At 32.4% G+C, this 23,962-nt stretch overlaps 1 protein-coding gene across 12 annotated transcripts in view; it reads right to left on the bottom strand.

Moving 5' to 3' along the window:
• Positions 1–23,962, bottom strand: part of LOC105479522 (KH RNA binding domain containing, signal transduction associated 2) — a 634,913-nt gene that overhangs the window by 24,726 nt on the left and 586,225 nt on the right. For 8 of the 12 annotated variants that reach the window (XM_071096922.1, XM_071096915.1, XM_071096916.1 and 5 more), the window contains 6 exons: positions 21,740–21,913; positions 19,746–19,806; positions 5,366–5,447; positions 3,211–3,244; positions 2,513–2,600; positions 1,416–1,579 (listed from right to left, as the gene is read on the bottom strand). In XM_071096922.1, the coding sequence (XP_070953023.1) occupies positions 21,883–21,913 (31 nt within the window). In that variant the 3' untranslated portion in view covers positions 1,416–1,579; positions 2,513–2,600; positions 3,211–3,244; ... (1 more) ...; positions 19,746–19,806; positions 21,740–21,882. Of the gene's footprint in view, positions 1–1,415; positions 1,580–2,512; positions 2,601–3,210; positions 3,245–5,365; positions 5,448–19,745; positions 19,807–20,359; positions 21,914–23,962 lie in introns of all 12 variants that reach the window. The other 4 variants (XM_071096918.1, XM_071096919.1, XM_071096917.1 and 1 more) reach the window with 4 other exon arrangements.

Raw genomic sequence — 23,962 nt, 5'->3', positions numbered from 1 at the left:
TGTATTTTGATAAACGCCATTGCCTCAAAGTCTTCAGTAGGAAGTTTGGGCACCATCTGTGTTTGTTTCTGTAGGAGCAGTAACTGCCTAGAGAGAAATCTGATGCTCGTTTCAGAGATGCAGTATAAACAAAATTCAAGATGATGTCTTTAACATAATTATTCCACCTTTCATTTACATAGTGCTTTATGCATTTCAGAGTGATTTGATGTGCTTTCATTTAACAGATCTTTACAAAACTTGTGGAAATTGAGTATGGGCTTCTGAGATATAAAAGCTCAACAAGGAAAATAACACTGAATTTAGGCAGTCTTTTAAGAGAAGATTGTAAAAACCATATAGCCTCGTATCTTGTTGCTACTAATAGAATATACTTATTGAGAACCTTCTCTGCCAGGCACTTTTTTGAGTGTATCATATATATTAACTCATTTCATCATCAGAAAAATCATATGAAGTTCTCATTTTAAGGATAAGAAGACAAAAAGACAGAGAAGTTAAGTGACAACTAATAACAGATTTGAGCCTAGACAGTCTAACAAAATACTGTGTCTCTTAAGCATTGTCTTCTTTAAATATTTACTCAGCAAGTAACATCCCTAATTACAGAGACATATATTTATATTGGGTCTCTTTTTACTTCTAAAATGTGCATGTAACTCAGTGGTGTACTGGTAAACTGGCTTTCTGCAAAATAATTAAAAAGTCCAGATTTGTAACATTCCCCAATTTCTATGGTATAAGTAGACACACCAGGGTCTACTTCAAGCTACCAAAATGAAGTCATTGCAGTTTAGTTGAGAAGAGAAGCACATGTTTGGATCCTATGAGCTTATATGCGCCGGTGCCAGCACATCACTGACTGATTGAAATTACTGTTGTATTCAAGATGACGTATATACCATGCATGTGATGGTCCACTTTTGAAACATTCCTAAAACAGAAATTCATTTGATTTCCAGCTGTTTTATGCCACCCAGTATGAATTAAACTGTTTTAGATATGTTCTTATTCAATCATTGCTTACAAAGAATTATGTAATCATGTTTATTTTGGATTTGTTTTCCCTTGAGGAAAAACAGGCTTGTCTAGGGTGAAGCAATCACATAGCACCTGGAGAAAGGAGTGGGGAAGCCGAAAAAGTGCAGCTACTCAAAAGATGGCCCATAGAGACAGTAGATTACAGGAATCCTGTCCTGTAACAACAGCTTCTGACCAAGCTCCATCCTCCGGATCTTACCTGCCCCTTTCCTAATACCAAAATAAGAGGCTGTCATCATTATCAAAGTCATCTCACACTGAAAATGTTTTTACACATGGATGTCCACAGCTAAGCACTGTATGACGCCCTCGACTTTTACCCTTATTTTCAAAAGTAGAACCATGAAAATCAAAGCTTTCTGTCATCAACTCACCGTACTTTTTTCCCATCTGTGTTTTGTTTTCATTCTTTCTTCTTATTTTCACCCTACGAAACTGTTTCCAAAAGTATTGTAAAATTCCACTGGGAAAATATGAACATCTGACATCGTTTCCACAACAACAACCAAAAAGCAAAAGAACCCTGGCTTGACTGGTGCTGGGAAGACATAATGCAACATAAGAAAAAGAGCTTTTGTGATCTTTTTACTGTGCCTTTAAAGCTCCATTAACACCCCAAACCAAAACAGTGACAAAACAAATGTGTCCTAATAAAAAAATTGGTTAGTAGATAGAGCTTGGGAAAGCTTTAGAAGCCTTTCTCCTGATCATAGGCGGGTCTGGTGACTTCAGTGCTCCCTGTGGAAGGACTGGTCTGAGAAGAGTGGTTTACCAGCTGTTCTGGGCATAAACTTAGAAGGAGAACTCTCCCGTTGTTAATAAGGAACTCTCCTGCAACTCTCGTTTGCCTTTTCCACCTGTCTTTCCTTCCTTTCAGTCTTTTTCTTGGAAAGAAAAAACCTAAAAGTTTTCTCCTATAAGCTAATGATTGTGAGTCTTTGTCAGAACATTAGTTCTGGGTCAAGAAACAAATAGATGAATAAACCAAAACCTTCATAGCAAAAGTTCTTAAGACTTCAAATGGAGACCAATGAAATTTGCCCCACAAGGTGGGATAAATAAAGCAAATAAATCCAAATATCTAATTAATTCAACAAACAAATATATATTATGCATAGGCTAGTCCACTATGCTAAATATCTAAGAATTCAAATTTGAATAAAGCATGAATCCTGCCCTTTGGCAGTTTGTGGCCTAAATTGTATTTATTAGCCATGATTAGATTTCCTTATTGATATTAATATAAATATAATAATATACAAGTTTTCAGGCAAGTTTTCAAACCTGATTTTCATATAGCCATATCATAGATATATTAGAAAATAATTGAACATTTCCAGGTATTTATTGTTTTATGTTTTATTTTCTATTCCAGCCCAATCCAATTGGGAATCTGAAATGCAGATAAAAACCTTAAAGATAAAATTTTATTTTGGGCTAAATAAGAAAAAGAAATAAATGTTTCTTTTACCTTCTGTCCACATCTGACCTTCCATTCAAATCCTGTCTCTTCTACAAAGCCATCTTTTTATATCCCAGCCAAAATTAACTTTTAAAATCTGCATAATTAACATATTAATATGTTACACATATATTTTAATCCAGTGGTTGTTATCCATAGTACACCTCAAAATCATCCATGGAATTTTAAAAACACATATTTCTAGGTTCTAACCTCAAAAACTTACTTAGTCAATGCAGTAGGGTCCTGACATCTGTAGTTTTAAAACACACCATGCATGATGCTGATATGCATATGTGGTTAAGAACCACTGTTCAAATAACACTATACAATTTGGCATTTTATAATAGTACACAATCCACATTTGTGGACTTATATTCTTGTATTCCCAAGTGAATTGTAATCATCTTTTGAGTATAGGCACAGATTTACATTTACCTTGTTCTTTGCAGCATACAGAACTTACTCTGCACTAGTAAAAATTTCCACACTTTTTATTTGAAAATATGACAAGGAATTTCAACAATGTCTATACACTATTATATCTGTTTTTATATTCTTTATACAGTTGTGGAACAAATTTGATTATCAGTAAATATTATTTATTCATCTTTAATACTGCTTTTCAGAAAAGTTCCTAAATGATGGTAATCTATAGAGAGTTTCAGAGATAGATGATCTCTCTAGCATAGTGGAGCTAAACTTACATTGGTTCAAATCCAAATTATCTTCTTTTTTGACCTATGGTAAGGAGGAAAATAGAAGAAAATATGTTTACAAAAATATGTACAGTGCATGCCCTTATTAAGCACTCAATGCACAGTAGTTAATATAAACATGAGGTGCTGAGGCAGTCCCTTTGTCCCCAAGAATTTTTCCTTGCATCCAGATTCTGTATCTTATAGCCTGATAATCAAGTACTCCTAGAGGCAGCTAGGGATAAGAATGTCAGAGCTTGGAGAGGCCTGCTGAAACTATTTAATGCCCCAAGCTTCATTTGTAACCTATGAACCAATTTAGGGCTAATAGCTAAAGCAATCATATACATTCATGGGGTTCAAATGTTCTGCCTTGCACTGCTGTTTTTGGAATCAGTGATACAACAAAGGGAAAGTCCCAATCTTGCATATACTAGTCATTCAACAAATCACAGTTATTTTTATTAATATAGTAAAATTAATATCCTGAACTAAAACCCAGATAATTTTAGTTCACTTCAGTGCTCTTTTCTTGCATCTTAAAATCCACAGTCCTTATAAAAATATAGTTGTAGAATCTAGGAAGAATAGTAAATGAAAACTATTGATAATCTTTGAGTATATTTAAAAAAAGCAAAGCTAATTCTATCAGCAAGCAAATAAGGAGATAGCATAACCATCTTCTGGCACATGATGTTATAAAGTCAGATCTCTGTCTGAGTTAAGGTTGGGCCCATTATGTGAGCAGGCCATGCTATTTAACCTCTCTAACTCTTGTTTCTTCTACTGTAAAATGGGGGAAATAAAATACTTGCCTCATTGGGTTATTATGAAGAATTCATTATACATGAAAGCACTCAAAGTCTCTGACAAATAGCAAGCTTCCAGTAGGGCTATTGGTTATCATTATTGACATGTTATTATTATTTATAGATAAGGCTACCATAATTTGTCATCCCTACTGGGACACATCTGAGAGTAAAAGGTAGTGCTAATGATAATGACCCTAAAACAACAGGCATAAACTGGGACGTATGGTCACTTCATCTACAGTGTAGTTTGTAACTGACAGTGAATTCGAAAGACAGTGTTACATTGTACAGGAGAATTTACATGGAACTCTGAAAAGAATTGGGAAAGATGTTAAGTATGGATCAGATTCAAGATGGTCATAAAGATAAGATTCTGTTTTCCTCCAAACTGCTCTGAGACAAAATAGAAGGAGGCACAGTGTTTCTATAGTATCCATAACCGTTCTCAACTCTTCCCTAAGGTCTTTCTGAATATCAAGTCCTGGGAAATGTATCTTCATTTAAAAAAATTACTCAAGTTCTTTTAAGAAAAAAGTTTCTGAAATATATCTTACACAATTTCCTATCTCATTCAGCAAACATAACTGTAATTTACACTCCCTGTTTTAAAATACAGGAATATATAAGGAACAAAATGGAAGCTTATCTTCCAAATCATCTATATCGCTGACCATCCAACCATACATTTATTTCTCCTTGTGTTTCAGAACAAATTAGAATTAAAGGGAGGAACACATAATTGCAGTCCTATTCTACTGGGTTCTGTTCTACCCTACTCCATTCCATCCCATTTCATTCTATGAAGATTTATTGGAAGTCCCTATATCTTGGCCCTATCCCATGAAATTGAACTTCTCCTCTAATAAAAAAAGGTGAAACTTGGCAGGATGACTACAGTAATACTTTAGACAAAGACTCAATAACCATCACGTATGGTGGATGACATTTCTTCACAGAAACTTTTTGTCCCCCATCCTCCTTATTATGAAAAACAGTGTGAACATTCATCACATTCTCTGAACAAAATATATTTCCTTATTAGTTTATTATTGCTTTTATTTTTACTTCATAATACAGGAATTCATAACCTCATGTTCTGGTGATATAAGACATACAGAAATTGTGTGCATATGAAAATCAGCACATTATCACTATGCTGCTACAATGTAGAATAAAACTAAAAGAGTTTCTCCTTGTTTGACATTAATTTAATGTCCCCACTTTGCCTCCATCTGATGTAACAGCTGCTTTATCCATTTAAACATATATGTTTGGGCCCATAATGAAGTGTTCTATACCTGTCTTGTAAGCAGAGTTCATAAATAAAATCACAAACGGATGAAGGGACTCACCTCCGCTGTTAAAAAATGAAACCTCCAAACAGCCGGTCTTGGATTTATTCCAGCTTTTCATTTTTGTATCATACATCTTCACCTACAGTCCCAGATGAGCAGAACAACTTTAAAGCATTATGCAATCACACATACAAGCATCTATAAGGCATTCTCATATAGGACATCAATCAGTCTCATGGCAAATTTAATAACAGTAGCGGTTGTCAAGCATACCCAAAACAAAATAAATTATCCATCCCACCTTTTGTATTTAAGTGCTTTTTATATTATGTGTTTTAGAAAAACACTTTCACTTTAAGCAGCATCCTAGCTATGATCAGTCTCTCCTGAGGGGTTTTCTAAACTAAGATGGAGTGAAGATAATGACAAACATTAGTCATTGCCATTAGCATAAGGCATGAGGCACATAACAATATTTATAAGCAGCGAGGACATGGCAGTAAAAATATGACTTCCTATGACTTGGGCACGCTTCTGACTACAGCTGACTGCTATTTTGTAAAGTGTAGCTGGTCAAGTCTGGTAGCAGTATCCTTAACAGCACGTGTATCATAAGACCTAATTGTTTTCCACCACACGGTATGGAGCTAAATGTCCTCTATTAATTGAAAACAGTTATACTGCTTAATGACGGTTCAATTAATGTTTATGTGCTACTTTTACACCCTGAGTTATTTGATGAATAAACTTTAAGGTGTCACTTGAGAACTAAGTTTAATGAAACCTCAACTATTATTAAAAACTCCTGAGATTCTTATAGTATCTCACATTATCAGCTAGGGAGTAAAGAGCGCACATCGATATTCAAAAATCTACACTCGTGTAAAAATGAAAGAAAAATCAAAAGTTTGGAAAGAATTAATCTATGTGGCTTGACTCTTGCTGCCTTGAAATTGAAGATCAAAACAGGGTTAAAACAGACATCACCAGGTCAAACCAGTCAAAGGTGAAACTTGGTTTAATATACCAGAAAGGCGTAAACTTTGTATTTCAATTGTTTTCTGAACTTGTAACATCACACTTACTGATCGTTCTACTTTTCTTATATAAAAGCATTTTTAAAGTACAAGCAGATTAGATGTTTTAATTCAACACCCTTCCTTGGGTAGAAGTTTTATAAAATTACTGAAAACATAATATCAATGGAAGGTTGAGATTTTTGAATTTATGAGAAAAAATGACTTCTTAATTTTGTAGCCTTTTGGATACAGCAGCATTATATTTATCCATTGTTATTCATTCTAATATATCCAAATACTGGGAAAATTAATTAACAGTACCCCTTATTGTCTCAAATTTAGTTGGGAATCATTTGACATAAGAGAAAAACAACAACAAGAACTGAGAAAAAGACAGTGCCCATTTCCTTTTGGAAAACAAGTATCCTTTCACATCATGCATGGTATCTGCAAATCCTGATGTATACATATTTTAACAGAACTGTAGCCACCCTCTTCTTCCTGTTCTGTGGTTTTACATATCAACATTAGGTTCATAAACACAGACAAATTAGATGCAAGTTTAAGAGATGTCAAACTTTTTTGACAACTTCCTGCTAAAAACACAACTGAGAAATGAAAAATTTATCATCTACCTGTTGGGTAGAATTTTAAAACTGACTGCTTTTGATTATAAGGCAATTAGTTTTTCATTCTTCAGCATATTTTGAATTTCTTAAACACTGTGTTGCTGAAATATATTTGGTTAAATTGATTTGAATTTGATTAGTTTAGCACTATAGTTTTATCATCTGTAATAAATAAAGGTGTGTCTATGGTGTTACAGCACATTAAAAATATTTTAGCTGAGCAATTAATTTACTTCTGATTTTTAAATATATACCTATTTGATATTAAAACAATTTATTTGTAATTTAACAGATATACTTTTTCTAATTCCACATATCTAATAATTCATATTCTAATTCATGTCATCTATTTTTGATGCTTCTGAGCAAATTGTGTGTTACATAAAAATTTGAATGTGTTTGGTGTGCATTTCATAAAGGAGTTAAATTATAAATCCTAATTTTACTTCCAATTAAAAATCAATATAGTATGTTTCTCAAGTTATTTTATAGCTATTTTTCATATGTCAAAATTAAAGCAGAAGAAAATATTTTAGGAAATAGAGTATTGGGAATAAGGTTGAGGTATTACCATGTTAATATAGGACATTAATCACTGGTGTCAAATGTTGCCAGAACTATTGGGAAATATTTTAGTGTTTTATAAGTTTTTTCTACTCACTACAATGTAAGGGTATATTTTTAAGTGTAAGAGGAATTGCATCACTTATAAGTAATGCCTGCATTCTCACAAAAACCGGGGAGAGGAAAGAGTTAACAGGTTGTTGGCTAATTCTGGCAAATGTCCTATTTGAATAGATGATCAGTTCAATACATAATGCTTATTTCTAAACTTTGCTGTCTTAATGTAGAAAAAAAATAACCTTTCAAAATAGTGTAATCAATAAAATTAGAAGGTGGGTAAGTATATGACATGGAAAATAGAAAAATTACACAAATAATGTTCCATTAAAGTCTGAAATACAATCTTATTCATTTATGTAAGTAAGTTCTGGTAAAATCTGAATATCTTTTGAAGAAAAAATATATACAGAATTAAATATATTAAAAAACTGATGTTCTGTTAATTTTTAATTATAAAGATTATTCATAGATCAGTTTTTACTCTAATAATTTGATTTTGAATTTAATTCCATTATAATGAATAGGTATCAACAAATTAATTGATGGTGCTTAGTTCTGGAATTTCTATTCTCTAGTTATATTTTCATAACAAATTAATAGATGGTGCTTAGTTCTGACATTTCTATTCTCAAGTTATATTTTCGTATTTTATACATTGAAAATAAAAAAAATAACTGTTATACCTAGGAACCAATAGTCTGACAAGTTGAATAGTTATATTTTGATGTTGCCTATGATCTTATTAAGAACAAAATTATTAGTCATATATACAAATCATTTGAGAAGAGAGATATGTGTTATTTCTATTACTTGATAAGTCTATGAATTGACTCAATGCAGCTGTAAAACATTAATGTTATCATAGCATTATTTTGAGAAATAAGATATACTTCTATTGCAATAAAATAAATCCTACTTGGAAAATAAATACAATAGAGCACTTATATCTTCACGTTTCTAAAAACATATCCAGAGAATAAAATAATGCCTAAATATTTACCTAATATCATTATCAAATAATTTAGCTTTATAAATAAATACACATTCTAGAAACATTCTGTAGCATGTTCAAATCTTATTATTATTATTTTTACTGTGGACATTGTAGACATACTTAAAGTTATTTTTCATTTACACTATGTTTCTAGACCCTTTCTTCTACATTGCAGGATGAGAATTGGTGGTGGGGAAAATTTTATTACCAAATATATATATTTGTTTCACAATTTGCAACTTAGGGGTCACTTCCTAATACAAAAGTGCATTTCCTGATTCTTGCAGTTAACCAGAAATCTGTGTGCTTCTGAGCACACCAGACCCTGATGTGTACAGCACAGTGGAACTATCTGACCACAGGAATGAAAATTCAGAAACTTGTGTCGAATTTGAAAATAGTTTGACCTGGAAACCAAGGAAGCCTAAGGCTTTGAAATACATTGCTTTTATATTGAAAAAGCTGTTTTTTTTTTCTTTTTAAACAATGCAATACAGCAAATTAATTATAAAACACTAAACTCTATAATGATTTGCCATGTATTGCTTCAACGGTGGGTTTGTGACAAGTAGGTATTTCTGGGCCCTTGAAATGCACTTTAACAATAAAGGAGGACAGAGATAAATTAGATGAAATAGTAGAATCCTCCACATGGCTACACTTTCATGGAAGAAGCCCAAGTCTCTGAACTGCTAAATGAAATTGTTTAGTAAATTAAATTAAGATCAACTGCTGACCTGTTTAATTTAGACACAAACCTTCTGGGATTTTTTTTTTTCTCAAAAGCAGTATTGTTGGTTGAAAATTAGAAAACTTCTGTGAATGTTCTGGCTTTTGCAAACCAAACCGAAATTAGACTTTTAAACTCATTTAAAAATGTCAATTATCCAATAGCCGCAAAGTACTTTTTTTCTTTTTTCTTTTTTTTTTTAAGATGGAAGGACAAATGTAAGTAAGTATATAAAAACAATGACAAAAGTTATGTTAATTTTTACCTAGTGGTAGAATAACAACCTAATTCTCTCTTTTTTAATGACGTTCTTGTAATAGTAGATGCTAAAGAAATGAAATCACAGTTCTGATATTTTAAATATAAATTAGAATGTTTCCATTTATTTCTTACTTAATGTTTCACATTTTTAATTAATTTCAATTCTATTCTACCCCAGCTAAAGTTGGAAAACATTATTACTTAATTTAGATATTACAATGTCAATGTACACTTTGTAATCATTAGGTTATCAATTTTGAGTAATTTCATACGCATTTGTCCCCAGTATGCTATTTTAAAAAGTATTCAATATTATGACATGCCTGTAGTAAGCATATAAATAAGGCTATGAGTATTTATATATAGAAAAAAATCCCAATACTTGTAGTTAAGTTGGAATGGGTTATAAAAAGATGTTGATAATTATTGGACATAAACAGCTTTCTCTCTCATACAATCTTGATTGTTTTCTCTTCTACCACTGAACACTATCACTTACAAAATGAGAAGCTTAATTATTTTGCATAGAATAATGTTTCAGCCCAACTCTCACCATGTAGAATTCATGTAATTTTTGGATAAATCTCTTAATCCTGTGGAATTTTATTTTCTTATCCTTAAGATAAGCATAAGAAAATTTGCCCTGTTTGCTTCATGGAACTGTTATGATAATTAAATACCATATAATAATAATAATAAATAATCTTAGAAGTTGTTAAAAGTATCAATGCATACATTAATGTATATGTATGTATGTACATGTAATAGCATATAAAATATTAGCATTGTGCATACAAATCAATAGGATAATTTGCATAAATCATAAACAGTACGTAAGAAGTATTATAAGACCAGTTTTAAAAGATGGAAGCATATTGATATTTATTCATTTAGTTAAATTTGACAAATGTCTCTCTTCAACTTGGACCAATATACTAGTTAAGAAAAAACCATTAAGCCTTTTCCTAAGAGGGCTCCAGTTTTTGCATTAGAAAGGTAAAACGGCTGCTTTTCCATAAAATATTTCTTCGTCATCTTTAAACCAAGATACTACAGTTGATGTCATTTTTTCTTATGTGACAGCTAGCAGTATATTTAGCACAGCAGACTATTTGGCATTCACTGACTATTTTTTAGCTAAATTGTCATGAGGCTACTTTCTTTGAACCTACTTCATTTAGTCACGGGCTATCATTACTAGTGTTATTGCAGGGTGAAGTGTTTTCTTGGGTGATACAATGAAATAGTAGAATTAGTGATGGAAAATTATGTGGATTCAGTAAATCATTTGAGTATTACTTAACATATGCAAATACCTTGGAATTAAATCCTGAGAAAATTAATTAGTGGTTCTCTCCTACCTCTGAGGAATCAAATAAACTCATCACTAAGTTTTACCTATGAGTAATTAACCTTTTAAAATATTCTATGCTAGATATTTCCTATTAATCTAAATACAACAAATAAAGAATACATTCTTATTGAGAACCTTTGTATTGTTAAGGCTTGCAAGAAGGTCTATTTTTTACTTACAATATTTAGTATTATATACCAAACTACGGAACTCTTAAAATATAGGTTCAAAAACACTGTCTCTCAAACATCAATATATTTATAAAATAGTGTGGTAAAATTACTTTGGTATACCTTTGGCATGCATAGATTTAGTATTCTTATTTTTTAATGTCTCTGAACAAATCTGAAGGTGCATGATATGCAGTATTTATAATTTTCTAAAAATACAAATTTTATTTAACAGACAAGTGAGAGGCTGGTATAAATTTTTATTCTTTACCTAACCCTGGACACAGAAATTTTACAAAATGATAAAAGAAAAATCTGCTGGTGGAAGTAAAAGGAAAGTGCAATGGTCTCAGAAAGTAATTATTCCGAGACCGACAAAAGAAGCTCCAGATGTATTCAGTAGTTGAATGTTCTTTTTTCGCTGTAAAGGGAATGCACATTTTAAATATCTAACGTTATTGCTTTATGTGATAAACAGTACAAGATGGCAATTTATGAGAATTATTAGATCCCAGGACATTACATTCCCTAAAGGATGTAAGGAGAGGTGTTTCTTTTGTTTTTCACATTACCATCTGTTTAATCTCAGCACTTCTAATGAATATTTATCAGCTTTTAAGCTACATTCTTTTTCTTTCCAAATCTTTTTCCTTGTTTTTATATTCACCTTCACTTTGGTACCCTATTACTAAGTATAATAAGGTATAGAATATATTTTAGTGGTGGGTATCATCTGATTGGAAAAGAGATAAATGGAAAACTCTGTTTTATTTTTGCAGTCACACAGATTGGGACAAATCAATACAATACAGCGTGTTGTTAGTAAACAAATAAGTAACCACGACTATTTTTCTAGAGGGATAATTTCCCATTTATTTTCGTTTTTCATTGAGATTTTATGTTACTACTTTGTTTAGGATATCTCAACCTCCATGAAGGCTAAATTCCATACTTAGATACACATAGCTTCCATTTAATCAATGGTAAGTAGGCAAATGTAAATATAGACAGGCATAATATACATGATGATTAGGGTTACTGTACAAGACTCAATATCCTGAACCAATATCAACTTTATACATAGGGTTGTTGAGAAAATAAATGAAATAATTATTAAAAACACAACAGTCTTGACAGGTAGTATGCACTCAATTATTGAAAATGTCTTTTTCTTCAGATTATTATTATTATTGAAACAATTGTTAGTCTCACTTTCATTTTTACCCCTGACTGTTTCAATGTAAACAATATATATGCAACATTATTATAAGGATTTTTAATTATAAACATACCTTATAATACCTATTATAAATACATCCAATATATATTTGCTTATAAATATAACGACGATTTTTTAACAACTGTTCTAAAGGCTACATTAGCTAAATATTTCATAGAGAACACTATAAAAATGTTTAAGGTGTTTAAATGCTCAAATATATTTAAACATATTAGTATGTTTATAGACTAAATTTTTATTTACATGTTTCATATATACCATGGATATTTTCAAGTAAAAATGTTAGACCAAGAAAAAATAACTAACTTGGGGAGGATATTTACTAAACTTGGGAGATTATACACAAACCTGAATGATTTTGCTTAACATAGCTCATAAGTCTATGAGTATGTACTATTATTATCACCATTTTACTGATAAGAAATTTAAGCTTGAAAAGAAAAAGAAATTTTGCACACACTCTAGACTGTGTAGTATGGATTCGTTCCATAATACATGATACAACTTTAATCACCATCCCCCCCTACACACAAATCAACCTATTGGAAATGGGTATTAGCTTATTTTCTACTAAGAAACAAAATTCAGCTCGCTTCTGAAAATTAAAATTGCGTATCTTTACACACCAGCGTTCCACTTCAAATAAATAAATAACAAACAGCTGAAGAATGGAGGAGGAAATGAAGGAAAGGAAGACAAAGAAATAGAAAAGAACTATAAACCAGTCTATTAACAGCTATCTCTGAGGAGTAGGATTATACACTTTTTATTTTTAATTACATATTTACATTATATACTATTTTTGTTTACCTTGAGAATGGATTACTTTGTAATCATAGATGACAATGTAAAAAAAAAAAACCCTCCAAAAATACTAATTTCCTATCAATTCTGTCAAATTCTAAGACAATCATTATTTGTACCTGAATTACTCACTAGAAACAAAAAAAGATCTTTAAAAAGTTATGCCAATTTGTGCTTCATTAAAGGTTATCAGTGATAAAAGGATTCCAGAGAAGTATCTCTGATGAAATGTGATATTACTTATTTTACAAATTATTTGCCTTACAAGAAAGCATAAAGCAGCATATCTAAATAAATTCTAAATAATTATTTATTGGTCAATAAATTAATTTATACTTATAAACCCTTAACAGGAAAGTTAACAACAGAGTTTAAAAATTCAACATTAATTTCACTTTAAAGAATATCTTTAAGCAACATATAATTATAATTTTCCCTGTTTAAAGACATTTAAAACTGCCTTCATTCCAGTCACAGACTTTATTTAATGATCTTTGTAAATTCCACAAATAAGTGTTCATTTCTAATTTTAAAGTTTATACTTTGAAAAAATTATAGAAGTTGGACAAATCAGAGATGTTTGCTCATCTAATTCATTCTCTTGTACTTTATAGATAAGAAATCAAAATTTTATGAACAGAGATTACATATTAATGTTAAGTTATTTTTCCATTTTCATTAAATATATTTCTCTTTCTCTTTTATAATTTCTGGCTTACAATGGACACGTATTGGTTTCATAATTAACTCAATAAACATTTCTCATTGTAGGAGCTCTGTTGAATAGACTGGACATTGCACTCTCCCACATGGCTGTCAATTGCCTTTCTCTCTGTCTTCTCATTTTCCCGTATTCTATTGGGAAAATGACACAAGACACTGAGAAGCTAGGAGCATGATGACTTTAGAGTAGCTGACAAATGTCTTCATGTCTAAAAAGGTAGACTGAATTTAGAGGATAGGAAATATGGTTTACCATTGTGAGAGTGGACAATGAGACAGAGGAGAGGGAACATTTTCCTACTGATATGTCATCCTGAGAGGCATCAAGATGATAGAAAACCTGTGAGATCAAGCATCTCCAATTTTCTCCTGGAAATAGATCCTTCAGTATACCCCATAGTGAAGTATGAAGCATGGTGGAACAGGAACTTAAGATTAGTGTTCATTAACTAGTTGCCAATTTTTAAGTTGGTTCATTCTGTATTTTTTGTGTGTGTGGGTATAAAGAAAGATAAGCCAGCTGTTGTTAGGGCAACCAGTAGTATGTAAATCAGACAACTTTCTCTCCTGTTTTCTCAATTTCTCTTATAATAAAGTGTAAGAGACTGAGATGTAAAACAATATATCAAGTAGAGTTACTTTTTCCAATGTACACTGTAAATATTCTTTTGAATAACAATTAATTTATTCTACATAAAAAGACTAAGAAACTAATTTTAATGATGGATTTCGAAAACTGGTGCCTGTCACCAAAAACAGCTATTTTCTTGTTAACTCAGATATTTAATTGGAAACTAGAATGTCAAGCCAAATGTTTCACATTATATTGACAACAGGAAATGCCTTTTAAAAATATTTAACACTGAATGGTATCTTCACTTAGGTTCTTAACACATGACTGCATGGCTTATACAAAGATATTTCTAGTTTGAAATTGACCCTTATTCTTTAAAGCAGAGTTTTGATCTATAGATTGATGAATAAAAACTTGAAATTGCTTTCATGCTTATTTAATCATGTGAGTGGTTTTCTTAAATGTCAAAATGGAATTTAGATTATAAATGAATTCATTTGTTCTACCAATGACTGTAGTCATGCTTTGTGGCAAGTGTGGAATACTTTCATCTATGTTTTTCTATAATGAAATCAGAATGATACATGCGGAAAGATCAAAGTAAAATGACTGACTTCAATTTAAGATGTTTTGGCATATCATTTTTTACATCAATATTCATCATATTGCTACAGAACAGAAATTATGTTAAGGCTACCTGGAATTCTGTATCCTCTTTTCGATCAAATTTATTCAGAGTTAGGAAACTCTATAGTATTTTGGAAAATGTGTGGGTTATCAAACTGTGTTTTAAATATTGGCTTTGCTATACATATTAGCAGCGTGACACTATTTCCTCTTCTGTAAAATGAGTTTAATTATACTTCATTTGCATGCTTGTTCAAAGAATTACAGATGCTTCATGTAAGTTTTTATGTGTAAATTCTAGTAACTTGCCCAGCATATATGCCCCAAAACCAGAGGATTCTACTATCATTATTGTTATTAATGCTATATACTCTTATATCAATCAAAAATCATGTAATCAACTTTAACAATTACCATACAATTCAATATTTTCAATCATTTACTTACTACATGATTTTTTTTGCAGTAAAAGTTAAACTTTTTTTAGCAATAGGTCTTTTGATACTGAAACTTAATATTTGATACTCAACCAGCTCAGATTACTAATCATTGTTCTCTATTCCCTTTAGAAACAAAACAAAACAAAACAAGACAAAGCAACCCTACAAACTTCTGTATTATGTGAACGAAAATATAGAGCGAATGATATAAGGGTAACATTTTAAAATTTTATTTATTGTTATGTAATAGAGTACATATTTTTGGAGTACAGGTGATAATCTAATACGTTCGCATAATTTGTAAAGATCAAATCAGTGTAATTGGGATGTCCACCACCTTAAATATTTGTCTTTATGCAAGAAACATTTGAATTAATCTATTTCAGCTCTTTTGAAATGTATGATAGATTATTATGAACCATGGTCACCCTACTGATCTATCAAACACTAGGTCTTATTTCTACTCACTATGTATTTGTATCCATTAATCAACCTTTAAAAGTTACATTTTTAAAAGGTATTTGTAGCTTTTAAAATACTAGTCTATATATTTTCATGTAAAGACCTAAAAGAACAAGAGTAATCTTTTAATAACATAGTTTTTAAAAAAATTTCCTTTCAAAGAATTCTTGATAACCTTTCATACGTCATTTTGTGACAACTTTATTTAAAAACTATTGGTGCTTCAATTGTTATTAAGCTAAATGGTCACTTCCATTAATACTGTATATTAAAAGTGAAAATTATCTAAATATTACACTAGGGCATCTAGTGCCCCAGCGACCTCAGGGCACTATAAGACCTCAGGGCACTATTCAGTTTCCTAAATGGCATCAAATTGATCCTAATTTAATCATATGTGAGTTCAGTAATACATTTTGTTGCACAAATATTAGTAGGCACAAAGAATTTATTCTTAATTTTATTATTACTAAAATACTTTGTTTAGTCTGATTGTCTAGTTTTTAGCTAATCTGATTTGTCTAGTTAATCTGATTTTTCAGTGAGGTTTCCAGTTGTAATGGAATCATCAGTGTACCAAGAGTTAGAGCATTATCTGAAAAAATACATAGACCATGCATACAGATAACTTTAAAATATGCTTAGGCTCTACTACTATAAAAAACCTTAAAATGCCATGCAAGTTTGTATCACTTGCATGAGGTGGATGTCAGACATGATGTTTGCCAACTTTGGGAGCCACTACATTGAAGATGATGAGAGCAGACATGATGCCATGAACCCATATGAGACCAGCATTGTTTTCTGATACTGACAAGAGAAGGCATCCTCTGTGCATAAGTTTGCCAGTTAGGACCACTTGCTGAATGGTTTTCGTTCAAATAAAAGTTGCCACTAAAAGGATACTAACTTAAAGAAATTATCATTCTCTGTTGCTGGAGAAACCTAGCATATTCATTTATGATTATTTTAAGAGTCAGGCAAGTTATGACTTGCCTATAAATGTCTCTGCTATATATAATTACATTTTTCTAAACCTCAACTTGATTTCAAACTTAAGTCTCCATTCTGCCGAGCGGAGAACAATCATCCCAGCCAATTCAGATTAATTGTGATCAGAAGTTCCTCTGTCAACTCAGGGATTTATTTTTCCCCTTCTCTTTTTCCTGGCTTGGATTTAAGTTCTGGAGGCATTGGTGGCAGGGAGCAGCTGATCTTCTCGCCCTTTCATGTTATTGTGTCTACTGATAACATCTGCATCCTGGCCAGCGCTGGTCTACGTTGAAGCTACTGCATCCTCCCTGCCTTCCTGTGAAAGCAATTGTGTGTGCAGTTTTCTCTGCCATACTTGCTTCACTCTTGCCAGTGAACACACCCTACAGATACTTCCACAGGATTGCACCTGACACGCACTGGTGTGGACAACTCTGCGAGGCTTGCTGCCTCCCAGACTCCCCTTTAGTCAGAGATCCTCTCTGTGTTCCAAACCCATCTAAGGCTTTTATTGGATAAGGGACACAGTGTATATGGCCATTAGTATTGCCATATTAAAGGCCATACTAATATTTTAGATATTGCTGCCTCTTGAGCTCTCTTCTCAGCCTGTACAATCTTTACCTTGTACATATATGTAGGTAGGTACATAGAAGTCTTTTATATCTACTGTTTAATGCATAAACTTTATGTTCAAAGTCAATCAGGCTTATGCTACTCAAAATGAAGGTATCTGAAAATAAAAATTCCCTTTCTTGCAAATCATTGTTTTTGTACTTAAAAATAATGTTCTCTTTTCTTGTTCAACACTAATGTTTCTGCTGTGATAACCCTGCCCTGAGTTAATGTATATAAAGATCTAGTCTGAATGGTGAGAGTCATAGGTTTATAAGACCACAACAACAATCAAATAATTACAGTGAATAAAAAGTCATATTGATTAATACATCAAAAGAATAACAACCTATGGCTGGTTGTTCTTTCATTGCTTTATCAGATCAAGCCCAATGTTTGAAATGGATAAAAGAATAGTGAGCAGGGTGTCTGGATGAGAGATTCTTTTTCCTCTTGCTTTACAAAAATAGTGACAATTTTTAATACTCCAATATATATGAAATGTTACTGATAAATAAAATTTCAGAATTTAACTCAGAATTCAATCTTGCAGAGAAAAGAACTTTAGTTGAAGCAATATAGTATTAAATAATTGTTTTAAGAGTTTGAATTTTAGAAAAGCTATCTCGAAGAGGCAGTTAGTAATGATAAAATTCACTAAATGTGAGATTTATCTTGTCTTATTGGGGTAGTTTTCTTAGGAACAGCACTCATTCTTTACTTCAAACCTGTAATAGCTTCTTCTTCCTTTTCCTTATAAAATTTGAACAATTCAGCACAGCACTTAGTGACAACTGGGACCTCACCTGAACCAGTAGTGTTTTCAGGCTTTGCCTTTTCTCTGTGTACTTTCATAAGTCTGCCCTCAGGGCCCATTGAGCCTCTGCTTGCCTCTCAAACACATTGAATTTTTCCAGCTGCACAAACTGAGACAGCATATTCCCCTCACCAGGAGGTGCTGCCTTCCTCACAGTGAATAAGCTACTCCTTTCCTTCCATTCTACCTCATATCTCCCTCAGTCTCTGTCACTGCCCCCTTTCCCCACATCATAAGGAATCTCCAGGCTCTCTCATAGCTCCCCTCAGCTGATCACTAAAGTTAACATATATTATGCATATTTATGTAGTAAAAACAGGACTAGACACAGAAGATTAAAACTTGGAGTTTAAAACCCTGCTTTAAACATCACACCAAGTCATTTCAGTTCTTTGAGCATCAGCTCAGCCTGTGGATTTCATAACTGTCCCTGCACTCTTTTCAGTCTGAAGTTTATTGGCTAAAGTTTTCAACTCCTTGTGTACAGAAACCAAGTCTCAATTTCAAATAGCAATTTTGCTCAGTGACTATCTGCTAAATAAAATAGAATGCTGGATGAGAAGCTAAAAGCTTACTGATCAGTCTAATGGGATAACTGGGGGAAATAATGGTAATGTTTAGTTATTTTATTTTACTCTTATGACAAGGGGTAGGTAAGGAGTTGGTCATGGACCACCCTGTCCCTTCCCTTTATTTTAGCCAATGATTGTGAGTTCCATCTCCTATAACCAAGTTTTAGTACTCTTTCTTTGTACAACTAAGGAGAGGTAGAATATAGTAGTTTATAGCAAAGAAAAAGGCTGAAGTTTAACTACTAATTCACAATTCACTTGACAAACTTCTGATTAAATTCACAAAGTCTTGCCAGGTAAATATTAAGTCATACCACGTTATTTCAAAAAGGATAAAAATACATCCATTTCTTGACAACAACCTACCTAAGCCTTTTCAGTAGTTCAACAAGTGGCATTAGGTGTTTTAGCTCACCACTATAGCTTCACGCTTTTTTTTTTTTTTTTTTTGAGACGCAGTCTCGCTCTGTCGCCCAGGCTGGAGTGCAGTGGCGCGATCTCGGCTCACTGCAAGCTCCGCCTCCCGGGTTCACGTCATTCTCCTGCCTCAGCCTCCCGAGTAGCTGGGACTACAGGCGCCCACAACCGCGCCCGGCTAATTTTTTGTATTTTTAGTAGAGACGGGGTTTCACCGTGGTCTCGATCTCCTGACCTTGTGATCCGCCCGCCTCGGCCTCCCAAAGTGCTGGGATTACAGGCGTGAGCCACCGCGCCCGGCTGCTTCACGCTTTATTATGTGTTCATGCTGATGAGATTATCTATTTCAAAGAAGATAAAAAATAAGCTTACCTCCATCCTTCTTAGCAAATCACATCCATTATTCAATTATGTGTTCTTTGCTTGTGGGTACCTGAAATAATGAGAAGGAATAGAAAACGAAAATTAAATATAACTCAACAGCACTTTGTAAAAGGCAAATATTTACAATTTTAATTGATGACAGACACACACTTCATAATACTATTAGCATGCAACTCCAGCTGCAAAAACTGAACAGCAATATGCCTAAGCTGGTTAGCAGCAAAAAAGTAAACCAATCACATCGACAAAAAGCCACCATAAACAAAAAAACTGTATTTAAAAGATTAACAGTTTTGGCATTCATCCCTACCATCAAGTCTTTCACTTTCTTTTTTTCCATCAAAATTTAGCTTACGTTTGAAGTTAGCAAGAGTTGCATTACTATTATTGTTAATTTTAGTTCTGTTTATTGCCTTGAGGGTTATATAATTTCAAATAATTTTGGTGCCTCTAGTTAATGTTAATTAGTTGTTTTAATAGCCTATAGACCTATTTGTTATATTTTTGTAGGTTTACTTTTTTAACTATCAGGAACTTAATAACTGAGAATATTTAACATTACTGTTGCATAGGCAAAATTACAGAGTTACTATTAGTGTTACCTGTTTAACGTTTAGTCATCCTTTGAGTCCTGCGACATATTTCCTTAATAATCATCAGCCATCAAGTCTGATAGTCTCAAAAGAAATATCAGCCCTCTAAACTGCCTTCAAGGGCGGTGATATTTAGCACTGAAAATTACAAATAAAGTTTTTGAGGTTGAATAGCAACAACTGGCCAGTGACACTGATGATTTGTTTGTCAAAACAAATTGTTATAAACTACGCAAATGAAGTCCACGCACTCCTTTGAGTGAAAACAATAAAGTGAATCTACGCAATGCTTACATGTTGGATGGGATATTTAATGTGCGGGGAAACTCAAAGGTTGAAGAACTAGGCATTTAGACAGTGGTAAGTGGTAATCTTACCTCTTTATACTCCATTACTCTTTCTCACGAGAGACATGCTAATGCAAACAAGTCAATCAGAATTTGTGTTTAGCAAGATAAAGCTTAGAGGATAGTTTAAAATCCATTTATTATTCTAAATCCATTTTTTTTCCATTAACATGTTATACATTAGTGTTTACTAACCATGATTCATGTAACAGTTTAGTTTGTTAACTTTTAAATTATTTAACAACCATAAGTTATTAATACATTTTTAAGTATTACACAAATATCTTAAAACAGGCTTGGGTTCATTTTTGTAATTTTTAAATAGAAAACAGTTTAGGCATCTCTTGAAGAAGAAATAAAGCAGGCATTTAAAGCTAGAAAACAAGTAATTCCAAATTTAGTTTTTACAAAAGTTTTCAGCTTTATTGACAAATTATGGCAAACATATTTGACAAATTGTGGTTTCCTATTTAGAGAAGCTTACACATGGAACTTTATGTGTGTGTGTTTTTTTTGTCTTTTTTAACAAATACAGGTTAAAACACTGAACAAATTCAGTTAGCTACATACATACAGTAGCTGCTTGTTTTCAACCCCATTAAAACAGCATTTAAAATTAAATTTACAAACTTAATATCGAATATCTTTGTCTAACTAACAGATATTAAAAGACAGGTTAAAACATCTTATCTACAACTTTATTATCAGCTAGTTCAAAAATCATATTACAGTCTTTTAGCAACCCTAAACAAAGTTTCTGCTAGTTGGTTGAGACTCAAAATCTGTTAACAGGTTCATGCTTTATCTCAAAAAAAAAAAAAAAAAATTACACACAACAATGAAAAACAACCAAGAGAATATCATCCTACTGAGAGGTTTATAGACTATGCTTGCCAATGTCTTTTTCAGTCTGTTTTGTAAAATAATACTAGTGTCAATGTCACGCCAACAGTATAGAGGGAAATACAAGAAATATATGGAAGTAATCATGAGCAGTTATCCCTAGAATAGAAAACAACAAACAAAAAAAAAGGACTATTACTTGTCTTGTTGCTGTTTATGTGGAGACCACAGGCTATGAATTGTCTTTGAGGTGAGGTCACAGGTGGGAAGGACCTTCAATATCTACCATAGGGGTGTTCCCTGTATCCCCCTCTTGCTGACCTCGGTGGTGGTGCCTTCAAGCTAGAGCGGGTTGTGGCCCATTCTTCTGGTGCTGTGAAAAAGAGAAAGACAGTAACACACACATGACTTCACAGTTACTAAAAAATAGTAATTTAAGGCACAATAGTTGACCGAGAAAAAGAAAACAAAAGATCTCAACACTGAACGCTAAAGCCTATTTTTTCCACATCGTAAGACTATCAAAAATGTGTATATAAATGTGTACCATGTATTTATTATGTGTTAGATATAAATGCCACAAAATAGAAAGAGGAGTATCAGTGTAAACCCCTGCCCACAAAATCTTTTTACACAGAATTCTTAAAAATAAATAAATAAATCGGACATAGTAAACCAGTAGTGCTTAGCCCTGGAATAACTTGAGAATCACCTGGAAATATTAAACAATCACAATAAAAGATAACTAATGCCTGTTCTCTGTCCCCTAAATCTACTGATTAGAAAAATCTATGGGCTGGGACCTAGGGTTTGGTATTCAGATACTCCCCAGATGATAGTTACATAGTCCAGGGTTGAGATCCATTGGGCTAAATTGTAGAGAGAAAGTGAGACATAAGCAGAAGATAGAGTAGAAAAAAAACTTAAGCAGCAAAATCAGTAAACAAAACAAAACACAAAGATCTCACTTTTTCCAAGTAAACAATTCAGTAAATAAAGAAGTATTAGTACACCAAGAAAACTCCATTTACCTGCTAATTTTGGCTAGGTTCCAAAACATTGAGAGTAATAGAAATCTATTATTCCAAAAGAGCAAGAAAGAAGCAACCAAGCTTTTGAGTACTGTGGAAAATAGCTATTGTAAAAATCTGTGTCCCCAGAAAAGAAATGCAATTATTCTTTAAAAGAACTCAATGTTGGCTTTATGGTAACATTTTATATGATTCCAGCCACTAGGTTATTTTGGTCTCTCAATCAGAATTCAGTTCCTCATCAAGAGCATATTTCATGCATGGGTGTGTAAAAGGAGGTATGGACAAAGGGAAGAAGGTTACTAGAGACACATAGATATTGATAACTGATATATAAAATAATGGAAATATTAACTGGGAAATAATTGCAGATTGAGGTCAACTAAGGTAGGGCATTTGCCCCTAGATAGTTCATCTGATCATAAGAATTAGTTGAGAAAGACTACCAGAAAAGCATACAAAATTTCAATTGTACTCATTATGATATAGAGCAAATGAAAACAATCTACTATGTAGAAAAATGATCAAAAGTTTATCATCGTTGGGAAAAATGGCACTTAAGTGGACAAATATTAGTTTTTTGAGAATATTCTCACCAGGGAATTATTATTACAACAGATACCTGATAATAAATTTTAAAAATCTCTTTTACTATTTAGTATTTTATTTCAGTATGTGATAGGATATAAAATAGGAGTAAGAAACGAAATGAATACAACAAATGTTGCCGTTGCTCAAAATATAGGTTTACCTGGATCAGAGGTTAGCATACTCTGGCCTGTGAACCAAATTTGGCCAGCTTATTGTTTTGTAAATAGTTTTACTGGAACACAGGCATGCTATTTATTTACATATTGTCTATTGCTGCTTTCACGATACAAAGGAAAAGTTGAGTAATTGTGACAGAGATTATACTGCTTGAAAAGCCTAAAATATTTATACTCTGGGCTTTTGCAGAAAAGTTTTACAGATTCCTGCTCTAGACCATGTTGTTTTTGGTAGGAAAATGCAGATATTGGTCTTTCTGTTGTAATCTTTTGAAGGCAGGAATTTATCCCCAAACCGTTTGACTTTATGAACATAAAAATGAAAAGAATTCCATGTATTTGCTTGATTGGAACTAAATAAAACTGTTTTTGGTGTACTCATAGGGAAAACACATTCAGCATGTACAAGCTTGAAAGTACCTACTCAACCTTATGTAAAACGAGTATTTACACCATGTTCATGAGATAATCCAGGCTATATCATTTTTTGTCTTCTGATGGTAAAATGTATCCCAATTTATTATGCGATATCAATTTATTATGGGATATTATTGGAGCAAAAAGAATGTACTACTTTTGCTGCAATTATTCTAGAGTGTTAGAAATCCCTGGGTTTCACTCTAC

The sequence above is a fragment of the Macaca nemestrina genome, chromosome 5 (genome assembly GCF_043159975.1).
Source record: "Macaca nemestrina isolate mMacNem1 chromosome 5, mMacNem.hap1, whole genome shotgun sequence".
Taxonomy (NCBI): Eukaryota; Metazoa; Chordata; class Mammalia; order Primates; family Cercopithecidae; genus Macaca; species Macaca nemestrina.
Note: the sequence above shows the minus strand (reverse complement) of the source record. Positions and strands in the feature narration are given on the sequence as shown.